Here is a 13,218-nt window from a genome sequence, read left to right as displayed (position 1 = left end):
GGTGCTGGAAATGTAAGATAACTTTTTTTTTTTAAGTGCAAAAACAAACATATAAATGTATAAAAATGAGCCAAATCAAAGCGTTACTTGCGGGCTTTTTCTAAAAAGTAAAGACCTCTGGGGTATATGTTGAACAAAGTTAAATAAGTACTGTAACTTAATATTGACTCTTCACAGTAATTTAGGGGAACCTTGCTGTGGTATTGATGACAATGTTGAACTGAAAAGGACCACATTTTCAATATCTTACTATGTGATACTGAGTTTATTTAATACAAAATATAGTTAAATTGAAAATCTAAAACATTTGTGGGTGTATTTAAGGCCACATACGAGTAATTTCACTACAATCCTGTATTGTTCTCCTGTAGGCAAACGCACACATCTGTCTTTCTATTCATTTACACTGGATAGCCATCGTTGGTATGTGTCACCTTCCCCTGCCTCCCTTTGTGTATCATCCTCTCTCTCCTCTCCTGTTTCCTGTGTCCTGGCTTGTTGTCATGACCACCGTTACCAAGGAGAGCGGGGGGACTACAGAAGAAAGGAAACCTGAACCATAGATCTCAGTGCCATGATATTTAATTCATCGGCACAATGTTGCGTGAGGTTTCAATGTAATGCAGATTGAGCGAGAGGAGGAGTCTTAGGTAGAGGAGAAACGTATATGAAGACAAAGAGCTGCTGTCAGATCTGTCTGTTACATACACAATCAGATTTTTTTGTTTTCATTTTGGCAACATAAGGGCCATAAATATGAGAGACTTCACATGACAGGGGCCCATTATTTTCATCTTATTCATGTTTCAGCTGCAATTTAAATAAATGTAACTGGAAATTTCGATGAAACAAAGATTAAACCAAAAAGCAAGGTTGGGTAGAACTGTCAGAATTTAGGCTTTTGTCATTTTTCTCACTGTTCAAAATGACCTGCTTGTCATACTACAATAGAGACTGACTTTTTACCTGTGACCTGTATATTTTCTCCTGTGGCTTTTCAGCATTTTAGCCAGCTATTGTTAAAGAAAAAACAACTATGTCCCCTTTTGTAAAGCTGTTTTCTCCCTTTCATTGCTCAGTCGGACAAAAAAAGGCAACTGAAAGCTCATTTTTTGTGTGAAAGCTCCTTTAAAATGTGCACGAGTTTGTGTGGTATGGTTTGAAACAGAGTGTAATCCCCATTGTAAAAGCCCCCCCATGTCGTCTTTGTGTTAACTGATCCACCTACATACACCGCTCCATCCATTCCTCCCTCATTTTGTTGTCTCACCCTCTTTTGCCCTCCCTCCCTCCTGCATCCTTCTTTTTTTTTTCCCTTCCTGGGGTTCAGTGTTGCTCTCACAGGTTTGACTGTCAACAGCAGTACTGAAGATGGGAGGGAGTGACCCGATGCTCTGCTTACCCAGAAGTCTGATAACGTGGCCCTGATTATTATTTATACCCTTTGTTGGAACCGGATTGACCCATTTGGGCTGCGTTGCTACCAAAAGGAAGCGGTTTAAGGGGGAGGGTGAAAGCCTGGCAGCAGCTGAAGTCTGAAGTGGCTTCGTTCAAGGCTTGGACCCCCATGCGCTTATTGTCAACAAGGAGACACTTCAGCTAGCAACAGCAGCAGTGTCTGATGACAAGCTCTGCTGGCTGTTTTCCTCAGGAAACCTTTGCTTTTCTTTCACAGACTGGAACGCTTATCTATTGAGTCTAGCACACCAAAGGAAGACCTTTTTTCAAATAAGGGATTGGAATATCATTGACTGACTGTTTCATCAGCTGCATCTCTACAGGATGTTTCTTTTATTCATTTTGTGAGGACTAAACATCAGATTTCTGTCGACAAAGCAGTAAAAAACTACGCCACTTTTTGTTTTGTGTATTCAAGCATCACTATTTTCAACCGTTCTGTGACAAGATACGCTCATAGCAGTGTCAGTGGCCTTGGATCCAAGTATCAGGTGATATCAGTCTGCTCCATCTAGGTAAGGCTACACCAAACCAGGAGAGTGGCACTGATATACACAGCAGCTCAACAATCACCTTCCCGGGGCTGAACCACAGTTGAAGGGATAGAACCACTTCAACAACAATAAAAAAAGCCTTGCTGAGATCCATTTCATCCACGAGGCTTGAACTGTGCTGGTTCTGAAGCCTGATTGATCCTGCATCTGCGGGTTGCCACAGGTGACTGCACAGCTATCGACTACTCAATAATGCATTGACTCAAACTCTGGAATGAAAAGGAGGAGAAAGTGTGCAGGCCTCTGATGCTTTCCAACAGGCGGATGACTATCACCAAAAGAAAACGGGAGATTACATCTGGATAACCCAGTGAATGTGGAAGTGAAAGCAGTGAGCAGATGTTGAAAAGGAAGAGAAAAAGAGAAGAAAATGGCTGCTGATAATGTGACATTTTGGCAAAGACAGTAGGAAGCTTGGCCAAGCCGGAGAGGAAAGGTACAAGTAAACCAAAAAACTTTAAAGACAAAAAAAATAAAAGGCTGAGAAAGAAAATAACAAGCAAACCACAAGGTAGAACAAAAGAAAGGGACACTCAGCGGAAGCTGTATATCTATAGAAGTGTCATCATGGTGAACACAGGCATGCAGCTCATCAGCTTCACCTGTGCGGTGACCGGCTGGATCATGGCGATCGCAGTCACAGCCTTGCCTCAGTGGAAGGTCTCGGCCTTCATCGGCAGCAACATCCTGACCTCGGAGATCAAATGGGAAGGCATCTGGATGAACTGCATCTACCAGACCACTGGTCACATGCAGTGTAAGACTTATGATTCCATGCTGGCCTTGCCTCCTGACATCCAGGCAGCCCGCGCCCTCATGTGTTTGGCCATCTTCATGGGCTGGCTCTCCTGCACCGTGTCCTGCTGCGGCATGAAGTGCACCACCTGCGCCGGGGATGACCGTAGGGCCAAGGCGGGTATCGCGCTCTCCGGCGGGGTTCTCTTCATTCTGACGGGCCTGTGCGTGCTCATTCCCGTTTCCTGGACTGCCAACACCGTCATCCAGGATTTCTACAACCCCAACGTGCCCCTGATGCACAAGCGAGAGCTGGGTCAGGCTATCTATCTGGGCTGGGCATCTGCAGTCATCCTTATGATCAGTGGAGCTGTGCTGAGCAGCACCTGCCCCCTCATGGAGAGGGATGGCAGGTACCGCAGGGGCTACATAGGCCGGAGCTTTGCTAATTCACCTGCTTCAGCACCAGATCCCCCAAAACCTATCACATCTAACAGTGTACCATTGAAGGAGTATGTATAGGATGATGTGTGCGAGCAGCAACAGCACAATGAGAACCTGAAGAAAGGCCATCAGTGGATAGACTGAGGAGTCCACCAGGAGACAGTCAATACGTTTCTAAATTTACTCTGTCCCAACTTTTAAGTCTGTTAAATCTAAGTTATAAATTATATATATTTATTAATATATCTATATTTGGCTCATTTTGTATATCTCTTTGTAACGTTAAACTTGTCTTCTTACTACTACTTATAACATTCAGGTTTGGTTGAAATTTGACTTTTGCTCCAATGTGATTTTTAGTAGTGCCTGAAGAAAGCCTGTTGCCTTTATTGTCAAATCAACCAAAAGACTTCATGAAAAAGTATGACTGTTACAATGGCTTTAATGATGGCTTGTGTGGTGATGATTGCAGTGATTTCTCAACCAGTTATTCTCTGACAATGTCATTACCTCTCGATCTGTCACACAAAGCTTTGACTGAGTTTGCATAAATCCAAATTGTGAAATAAAACAAGTTTGTTCAACTGTGTTTCACTGATAAAGTTTCTATCCATGCTTGTGTGTTCTGGTTTCTTCTCAAAAACACATTTGGTTTGGACCATTTTGACCATCACAGACAACAGTGATTTTGGATGTAAGAGCATTCAAGTATGAAATGATGCCACAATGTTCTTCTCTGCAGATAGAGGCATCGCCTGATAGGCAGCAAGTCCCATCTTCATTTTGAATTACAGTCCAGTGAACGCAGATGCAGTCTAATGATATTTTACCTGACTGGGCTGTGAAAAAAAATCCATTTCTCATCATAATATCCACAGCAAATACATCCATCTGAAGTTCTTAAAATGATCCCACTTTTCTCTTTGAGCCTCTTCACATAAATTATTTCATATCCACAAGCAGGAGAGAGTTCCACTCTGTTCACTGGGACTCCATAAAGAAGGACACTTTGCAAAGTGTATCTGAAATCGAACAAAGAAGTAATTAGTTCAGCTTCAAATCTCTAGCTTCATAAATTGCATACACACACTCGCTATTACCACTGACAGCTAATTAAAATGACACAGTCTTTTACATAGCAGCATGACAATGAAATAACATTTACCAGTGATGTGGTTATCTGCACTGGGAGACTCCAATGATTTCCATTTCTCGGGAGTAGATTCAAGCAGGGAGAGGTTGTCCGCTCGGACCGTCTGTAGCAGAGTCTTCTTTTTCAGAAATCTGAACACATGAGTTGAGGGAGAAATAAAAAGAACCACCAATACAAATCCAAGCCAATACAAATGTGAACATTAAGGATACTGTTGTCGATAGTAACGCTCAGCATCCTGCAGCCACTCCAGCATGTCAGCGATTGACGGGGCGGTAGCTGAGCGCTCGGTTACAGAGAGCAGGTCCAGACTGTCTGCGTTCTGTTCGTACAGCTGAATGACTGCATAGACCTGGTTACTAATGGCGTCTCTGACAGACTGGAGAGCAGACCTGAGGGAAAGAAGTAGAGTCGATAAACAGATCAGTAGTTTTGACATATTACATCCATATAAACACTTTATAAAATGTAGGGTTTATAACTGTGCATCAAGCGTGCTAATGTCCAAGTGTTTTTTGGAAACTCGATTATGTCTCCAGCATTTTTGCCTAATCCTGATGTCCTGTAATGTCAGGATGCCCCTACAAGTATGTCAAAATCGAGTTGAATATTTTTCTTACATAATGTATTTCTCATGTTTAATCAAATAAACAATAAATAAAGAAAAAAGCAGGTGGGATTGCAACACTTGTTATTTCTGGCATGATGCAAAAAATGTAATGAAGCTGTTATATGCAGTATACCAACTGCACTGTATGTGATTGGTACTGAAATGCAACAAGATACATACACAGGCACTTCAATGGTATGTCACTCATGCTGATGCATCACTGACATGTACCACCTTATACCAGCATACAGTAATTCTTACTAGTATATGCTGCAGATGATTTTGATATGCCACTCTTTGTAACTACTGTGTCACTAGCTGATACCACTTTTCACCATGTACTGGAGGTATATCACATGTCCAATTGTGTCTCTAATTTCTATATTGTAATATTCAGTAACAGCTTTATAAAAAGCAATATCTCACTCCTGGCAGTGGCTCAAACCCCCCTCCACTGTATTGAATAATCAGTGGCTTTTCAATCTCAGTATGTCATGGAAGAGAGGGTCAAAGGGGGCTCATATTCAGTACAGGACCCCACACAGCAGGTTGAATCTGCCCTGCACTCCTGTCCTCATATGAGTTATTATTCACTGCTTATGAATTAGCTGTGAGATATGTAATAATATGTGATTTCTATTTCATGTTGTTTGGCAAGATCCATCTGGTTACTCACATCTTTTCATTGAGTTTCCCCAGTACTGTATCCGTGGCTAGTAAAAGTTTGAAACGCAGCTTCTCCTCCAGGTCTGGGAAGTCTTTGAGAGGTGTGTTGGCGATCTGGATGTTGGACAGCGCTTTCCATTGCTCTGCCAAGTTCGCGAGAGAGTCCATGAGGGGGCTGCACTCGGACAGCACACTCTTCCATACTTTCTGGTTGCATTCCAGAGTCTGAAAGCTTTTCCTCAGCGCTTGTTGAAGTGATAATAGTGCAGCTTTGGACATTTCAGGTGCCGATTTTAGACATTAGCTGTCCCCCCAAAAGAGTTGTGTGTTTCCAATTAAATGAATCCTTGTGCCTAGATGTTTTAAAATCCAGTTTAGAGCAACGGTGATGTCTGTAGCCTTTAAAAGCGTGGTTGTCTTTGGCTGCTAATAACATCATATTCTTACATTACTGCAACCATGCTGTTTGGACACCATTTTGGTTCTCCTGATGTAAACAGTGACGTATATTGCTACGATTGGTCGAGGAAAATTCCACCCGTGACGCAACGCAAACGTGCGATTTAATTGGCTAACTTTGGATATTTGCCCCACCCAGCGCGGAGATTTGAAAATCGCTTTGTGGAAGAAAAAAAACAGACGAAGAAGAGTCAGTAAACAGAGGGAGAAAAACACCATCATCAGGTAATAAAAAGCGTATAAAGTATGTGTCATCAGTATAGGAATAGGTATTTGGTTGTTTTATGTAACATTTGTGAGTATTATTGAACCTGGATACCACGCTTTTTAGCCACATTGCGGGATAAATGCGTGATCTTGCCAAACGGTAGTTAGCTCGATTACTAGCCAGCAGCATGTCCGCAGTCAAGTTAGTTATATCCTGAAGCTGGTTATTTGGTGCTGACAACTGTGCGTAAATTCACCTCTGTTCTTTGCTGTTTATTCATGCAGCCATGGCTCCCAGGAAGAGAACCACCAAACAGCGTAAAAACAACCCCAAGATAGCCAAGCTGGAGGCCTTCCTGGAGGATTTCGACATCGACGGTGAATATATGTTTAATTGATGGTTAAAGGAGCGGTTCATACTTTTTAAAGTCTGTTTGAAATCAACAATCAGTTGTCAAATGAATGTTGAAGTAAGTTTTTTTTTATTTTTTTCCTTGCCATAACCAGTCCTCCCTTTCATACTGGCTATTAGAGAGAGATCCCTTCATAATGCACTTACAATGAAAGTGATGGGGGTCCACAGTCCTCCATCTGTGCACAAATGTATTGTAAGTTTATCTCAAGCTAATATGAAACTTAAGCTGTCCAAATGAGTCAAGCAAACAGTCAAGTAGATATCTTTCAATGGTAGTCTTTTTAGTGCCAAAGTCTTTTTTTTTGTTACTATGCTTTCACCACAGCTCAATAGGAATACAGTCAGGAAACACAAAGATGGAATTTTATGCTTAAAATACTATAAATCTGGCATATATCAATTTCTCTCTCTCTCTATATATATATATATATATATATATATATATAGATAGAGTGCTGTGAAAAAGTATTTTCCCCCTTACGGATTACCTTTTTTTTTTTTGCACATTTGGCACACTTAAATGTTTCAGATCATCAAACTAATTCTAATATCAGACAAAGATAAACCAAGTAAATACAAAATGCAGTTTTTAAATGATAATTTCATTTATTAAGGGAAAAAAAACTATTCAAATCAACCTGGCCCTATGTGAAAGAGTAATTGCCCCCCTTGTCAAATCATGAATTAACTGTGATTAACCACATTTTTTGGAAAGCTGAGTTCAATTTTACTAGCCACACCCAGGCCTGATACTACCAGACCTGTACAATCAAGAAATCACTTAAATAGAACCTGTTTGACAACATGAAGTAGGCTAAAAGATCTCAAAAAGCCACACATCATGCTGCGATCTAAAGAAATCCAAGAACAGATGAGAAACAAAGTAATTCACATCTATCAGTCTAGAATGGGTTACAAAGCCATTTCTAAGGCTTTGGGACTCCAGCGAACCACTGTGAGAGCCATTATCCACAAATGGGGAAAACATGGAACAGTGGCTAACCTTCCCAGGAGTTGGCAGCCTACCAAAATTACTTCAAGAGCGCATCGACGACTCATCCAGGAGGTCACAAAAGAACCCAGAACAACATCTAAAGAACTGCAGGCCTCACTTGCCTCAGTTAAGGTCAGTGTTCATGATTCTACCATAAGAAAGAGACTGGGCAAAAATGGCATCCATGGTAGAGTTCCGAGGCGAAAACCACTGCTGACCAAAATAACACAAAGGCTCGTCTCACATTTTCCAAAAAAACACCTGGATGATCCCCAAGACTTCTGGGAAAATATTCTGTGGACTGATGAGACAAAAGTGGAACTTTTTGGAAGGTGTGTGTCCCGTTACATCTGGCACAAAACTAACACAGCATTTGATAAAAAGAACATCATACCAACAGTCAAACATGGTGGTGGTAGTGTGATGGTCTGGGGCTGCTTTGCTGCTTCAGGGCCTGGACGACTTGCTGTGATTGATGGAACCATGAATTCTGCTCTCTATCAAAAAATCCTGAAGGACAATGTCCGGCCATCAGTTCATGACTTGAAGCTCAAGTGCACTTGGGTTATGCAGCAGGACAATGATCCGAAGCACACCAGCAAGTCCACCTCTGAATGGCTCAAAAAAACCAAAATTAAGGTTTTGGAGTGGCCTAGTCAAAGTCTGGACCTGAATCCAATCGAGATGCTGTGGCATGACCTTAAACGGGCCGTTCATGCTCGAAAACCCTCCAATGTGGCTGAATTAAAACAGTTCTGCAAAGAAGAATGGGCCAAAATTTCTCCACAGCGATGTGAAAGACTCATTGCTAGTTATCGCAAATGCTTGATTACAGTTGTTGCAGCAAAGGGTGGCACAACCAGTTATTAAGTTAAGGGGGCAATTACTTTTTCACATTTGTGATTTAGGTTTTGAATAATTTTTTACTTTCAATAAATGGAATGATCATTTAAAATCCGCATTTTATGTTCACTCTCATTGTCTTTTTCTTAAATTAAAGTTTATTTGATGATCTGAAACATGTAAGTGTGACAAAAAAGCAAAAACAGAAGAAATTCGGTAGAGGGCAAATACTTTTTCACAGCACTGTATATATATTTCATCTACTCATATGAGCTTTAGGTGAATGTTTAAATGCCTTTTTGCACAAAATAACTCTGTGCCCCCATCCCTTACATTCAAACCACATGTGAAGGGAATCTTTTAATAGCCAGTATGAACAGGAGGAATGATTACAGTGAGTAAAACCTCTGTGTTCTTATGGGCACCTGGATGTTGTTTTAACAGAGACTTGAAATGTGTGAACCAACCTTTAATATACTGCTGTCCCCACAGGACACAGTACATCTTGTGCAGCAGTCTTTTATTAACTATTATATTTGTAAGGCAACATTGAGAGTGTTATATAGTTATGATATACAAGTATATACAGTATGTGACCAATACTGGATGTTATCTGTGACAGTAAACTGAATATGTTTGGATAATGGACTGTCAGTCAAGACAAAACAAGACACTTGAGGAATCCACTGTGGGATTTGGGAAACAGTGATCTACATGTTTTGACCATTTATTACATTTTATAGACCAAACAACTAATTATTTTTGTTTTTTTCACAGTGAAGACAAGAGTCGAACAACAAAAAGAGAAGATGAACCAGCTGTTGAAAGATATTGACAACACCTACAACATGGGACTGATTAAGCTCCCCAAGGCAGTCAGGCTAATGAACTGGTTGGAATATTGCAGTAAGTTACCACAAAACTTTTGACATTACTTTTAGGAGCTCTTCACACCTGGCATTAAAATGTGTCTTGGGTGATCTGATCATAAGTGGACAAGTCTATGTAAAATTATAATCTTCACTACAGACTTTTTTTTCTGTAAATATAGAGGTATAGACCAATATACCCATCTGTCAACATTATGTGAAAAGCATTTACCTCCTCTCTCTCTCTACAGAGTCTGAGAAACCAAAGTCACCACAGGTGGATGATACGAAGGTGAGTTGAGTATCTTGTCTTGTCTCATCTCATTACATGTATCACGATTCAAACTGTCAAAGGTTTCAGATTCCCATTGTCTCGTGCATGCATAGCGTGTGACTTGAGTGACGGAGGTGGTGGCAAGAAGTGACTTTATGTCTATCTGTTAACAGAGAGAAGAGGAAGCAGCAATAGTTGAGAGTGTCGTGGCCGAGGATCACGCCGTCCTTCTAAAATCAGTCAAGAAAAGTATGTTAACACTCATTTTTCTGTTTCTTTTCAAAGTTTTCACAAATAAAAAAACTCACAATTTTAATATGATGCTGACACAGAAATGCTTGAGGATATTTTTCGTTCAGTGGCATTTGCATTTCGTCGTGCAAAGACAGGGATTTAATCAATCTTGTCTCCAACCAGCAGCGACAAAGAAAAAGGCTGGAAGCAAATCCTGTTCAGAGGATGAAATCCCCTCGAGCACAGTGAAGAAGGTAGTGGCTGATTTTTGATTGAAGCACACAAGAAAAGCATAATGTAACATCACTGATCATAAATATGTGGGTTGGATGGTGTTGAATGTCATTTGTATACAGTGTTGTGCTGTTTTAACCACTTGTTCTTAATTCAGGGTAAGGCAACGAGGAAGCCTCCAACTACCTCCAAAAGAGCAAAAGCACTTTCAATCAGCCAGCAAAACACCTCCATCAGAAGGTAAGATATATATTTGTCTTTATTTTTCTATTTCTAATGGGATTTTTTTATGTCTTCAATTTGCATGTCTGTAATGGCCAATAGCCTCATTAATATAAGTTTTGTCTGTGTGGATTCAGATCATCCAGGAAGCCCATGATCACTCCTGCCAGGAACATGCTGGATTCTTCTCTGTTGATGGGCTCGACTCCCCTCATCACCCCACGCTTTGACCCAAGGTAAGCATTACATTCGATGCATCCATTAGATTTCACTACCAAAAAAAAAATAATAATAATTGTACACTGACAGACACATAAGAAACCATCTTACACTGAGAAACTGGATTATGCCAATGAAAGAAGCCAGTTAGAAACATTAGTTACGTGACTACATGTCCAAGAAATCATCTTTCCTCCAAGAGAAATCTGCCTCGTGAGATCATGTTTGTGTAACGTCCTGCTGTTATCCGGCAACCAGATTCCTCACGCAACGTTCAAGATACTGCAGAAAGCCAACAGTAACGTTGTAGTGCACAGAAATGAACTGATGAAAATTCTGAAGTAGGGCTTTGTAGGCATTGACGGGGAAACATCTTTGCCCAAAAGGAGTGATAAATAAAGATATCAAAGCAAGATGCTGAAGTGTATCTTGTCCATTTGTGTTCTACGTGTTACATGATTTCTGATTTTGTAGTTAATTTTTGTCAACCTGTCAAGTGATCTACTGCAGATGTGTTATTGATTTTTATGGAGCTCACTCTGATGTTAAATAAAGGTTTATGCAACACTGTGTGCATGTAATATTTCCAGATGATGAATTACTAGTTTCTGTTTTTATGTTGGATACTCGTGCTGTTGCTCTGAACGTCTCCACCAGTGTACCATTTGCTTCATATGCTATTATCAGTGTTCTTTAACACTAAAGCAATTTCACCACAAGAAATTGATGTTCACTTTTTGCTTTTAGCTGTTATAGTGATTGTAATTCTCTGAAAACTCAATTAGAATAGAAACCTGCTTTGCTTTTATGTGTCATACAGCATCTGTCACTGGAGACTAAACTAGCTCACTAGCTTGAGAAGTTTCTGTAGGTTTTGTTTCTAAGCAGAATGCGTTTCACACATCACTCACCACTGCAACCATCTTTTCCTCAGGCTCCCTAAGACCCCCGCTGTGAGAATTCCCCGCCACAAAGAAAGGGTCTACAGCATTTCCGTCAATGGCTCTCCCATTGCAGCAGGTGACACCGACATTGTCATCAACGTCCCCATCGGCAACGGAGAGGTGAGCACACAGGCGGCAGGGCTCAGGCTTCTGGATCACACAGGAGAGTCATGACTATGATGTTGCTTAAACCAGAAAGATCAGTAAAGGACAGATTCTTCTTTATAGAGCAGACTGGACCTTTAGATTTAAAAGTTATGTTATTTAGAAATTTGAAATAAATATTTAGAATTACTATTAATATTTGCTTGAAAATGCAGAAATGGTTCAAGTGTTTTTGCACTCTCTTTTGGCAGCAGAGGAGATTCAGTCATTGTATATTAAATCAACATTAATACATTAATGTGAGAATATTTCTTTATGTGGTCTGTATGTTTGGGCTGTGTGTATGTTGAAATGTGACCTGTGTGTTTTACTCACGTTTTACTCAATTTGTTGACCATTTATTTTGTAATGTGTTGATTCAGAGTGTTCAGCTGCTGGCCAGTCAGATGGACTCAGTGGATCTGTCACTCCTGGATGAAACCGCCCTAAGGAGCATTCGACAGTTGCAGGTATATTGATCAGTTCTGGGACAACATTTCTGTAGTGTCACTGCAGAGTGTTTTGGACACGTCTCTAACATACTTGGATAGAAGTATATATGCAATAAACCTGTTTGACCTTATTATTTAGTGTAATATTAGTTTATTTAATTCTGACCTTTTCTTTTTTTCTTCCTGACAGAATCGCCTCACAACACTGTGTGGAACAAGCATTTAACATCCTAATGTGGACTTTTTTTACTGATAGGGTTAGATTTTAAAAGATCCTTTTAAGATTTTTGTCAATATTTTAGTTTTACTGGACTTCAGTCACCGGAATGACAGATCACTTTTCCTGTCTTTTGTTCCTGTTTTTTTATTTTCTGACATGTAAATTTGCTTTAAAGAATGCAATTACATACCTTATGTACATATAAAATCTATACATCTGATAAAGGATTTTATGGTCTATGGTTTCATTGGGATTATGAGGAATTATTGGGAAATGTGTTGGTGAGAGTGTGAGTGAGAAAGTTCATCAAAGAAATTATATGTTGGCTATGTTTTTTTTAATACAATGCTTTAGTCATGCACTTATAAAATTACTAAACATTTTTTTCTTTGCAATATAATCTGGTGTACTGCTGTATAAAGGGCAGTAGGTGGCAGCATTTAACTACTGAAGTCTGGCTGTCTTCTGTGTGTTTTGCTGTCATGTTATCACAACAACTAGATATTCAAACTATTGTCCACAACAAACCCTTCATTTCAAACCAAAAATTGAAGAAAAAAAACACATGACTTTAGTTAATCTGTAGATAAAAATGGCAATAAAGATTTGTTTGTTCTTGTGCCACACCAAACCAAACCAAATTTGATAAATGATACAGCTGATTCAGACATGGTTCATAAATATGTCTTAAAGTGTCGTAAATCTAAAATGTTTCTACTCGATGCGTCTTTGCTTTTCTGTGCACATTTCCTCTATGAGCTGTAAACTTTTGCTTATGTAAGAAGTTCCCCATGTCCTTTCCCTACTTTGGTTGCGCATTAGTGGGGACATTAGTGTGTCATGTGACGTGCTGTTGGCAGGAAATGGC

General features: G+C 40.0%; 3 protein-coding genes across 4 annotated transcripts; 2 read left to right on the top strand and 1 right to left on the bottom strand.

Moving 5' to 3' along the window:
• The first annotated feature begins 2,579 nt into the window (after positions 1-2,579).
• cldn35 (claudin 35) lies at positions 2,580-3,269 on the top strand. The gene has a single exon (XM_062436612.1). It carries the CDS (start codon positions 2,580-2,582, stop codon positions 3,267-3,269), a length of 690 nt encoding a protein of 229 aa, XP_062292596.1.
• A 24-nt stretch (positions 3,270-3,293) lies between these two features.
• Positions 3,294-6,076, bottom strand: airim (AFG2 interacting ribosome maturation factor). The gene is made up of 4 exons (XM_062436613.1): positions 5,631-6,076; positions 4,557-4,736; positions 4,357-4,475; positions 3,294-4,213 (listed from the first exon to the last, which is right to left on the bottom strand). Exons 1-4 carry the CDS (start codon positions 5,897-5,899, stop codon positions 4,173-4,175), a joined length of 609 nt encoding a protein of 202 aa, XP_062292597.1. The 5' UTR covers positions 5,900-6,076; the 3' UTR covers positions 3,294-4,172.
• Positions 6,077-6,259: 183 nt separating this feature from the next.
• On the top strand, positions 6,260-12,553 carry cdca8 (cell division cycle associated 8). Of its 2 annotated transcripts, none has more exons than XM_062436611.1 (11): positions 6,260-6,304; positions 6,572-6,664; positions 9,316-9,444; positions 9,659-9,699; positions 9,855-9,930; positions 10,102-10,169; positions 10,307-10,389; positions 10,509-10,607; positions 11,525-11,654; positions 12,062-12,148; positions 12,321-12,553. In XM_062436611.1, exons 2-11 carry the CDS (start codon positions 6,574-6,576, stop codon positions 12,354-12,356), a joined length of 840 nt encoding a protein of 279 aa, XP_062292595.1. In that variant the 5' UTR covers positions 6,260-6,304; positions 6,572-6,573; the 3' UTR covers positions 12,357-12,553. The 2 variants fall into 2 exon arrangements, with proteins under 2 accessions (XP_062292595.1, XP_062292594.1); XM_062436610.1 differs by having other exon boundaries at positions 10,099-10,169.
• Positions 12,554-13,218: the final 665 nt, after the last annotated feature.

Source organism: Scomber scombrus, chromosome 16 (assembly GCF_963691925.1).
Source record: "Scomber scombrus chromosome 16, fScoSco1.1, whole genome shotgun sequence".
Taxonomy (NCBI): Eukaryota; Metazoa; Chordata; class Actinopteri; order Scombriformes; family Scombridae; genus Scomber; species Scomber scombrus.
Note: the sequence above shows the minus strand (reverse complement) of the source record. Positions and strands in the feature narration are given on the sequence as shown.

What these genes read in the sequence shown, in the direction of transcription:
- cldn35 (XM_062436612.1), top strand. Translation starts at nt 2,580, where the DNA reads ATGGTGAACACAGGCATGCAGCTCATCAGCTTCACCTGTGCGGTGACC.
- airim (XM_062436613.1), bottom strand. Translation starts at nt 5,899, where the DNA reads ATGTCCAAAGCTGCACTATTATCACTTCAACAAGCGCTGAGGAAAAGC. An exon ending in GAGCGTTACTATCGACAACA is followed by an intron (nt 4,476 to 4,556) that starts GTATCCTTAATG and finishes TCATGTGTTCAG; the next exon opens with ATTTCTGAAAAAGAAGACTC. An exon ending in TGCAGATAACCACATCACTG is followed by an intron (nt 4,214 to 4,356) that starts GTAAATGTTATT and finishes GTTCGATTTCAG; the next exon opens with ATACACTTTGCAAAGTGTCC.
- cdca8 (XM_062436610.1), top strand. Translation starts at nt 6,574, where the DNA reads ATGGCTCCCAGGAAGAGAACCACCAAACAGCGTAAAAACAACCCCAAG. An exon ending in ACCCCACGCTTTGACCCAAG is followed by an intron (nt 10,608 to 11,524) that starts GTAAGCATTACA and finishes TCTTTTCCTCAG; the next exon opens with GCTCCCTAAGACCCCCGCTG. An exon ending in TCCCCATCGGCAACGGAGAG is followed by an intron (nt 11,655 to 12,061) that starts GTGAGCACACAG and finishes GTGTTGATTCAG; the next exon opens with AGTGTTCAGCTGCTGGCCAG.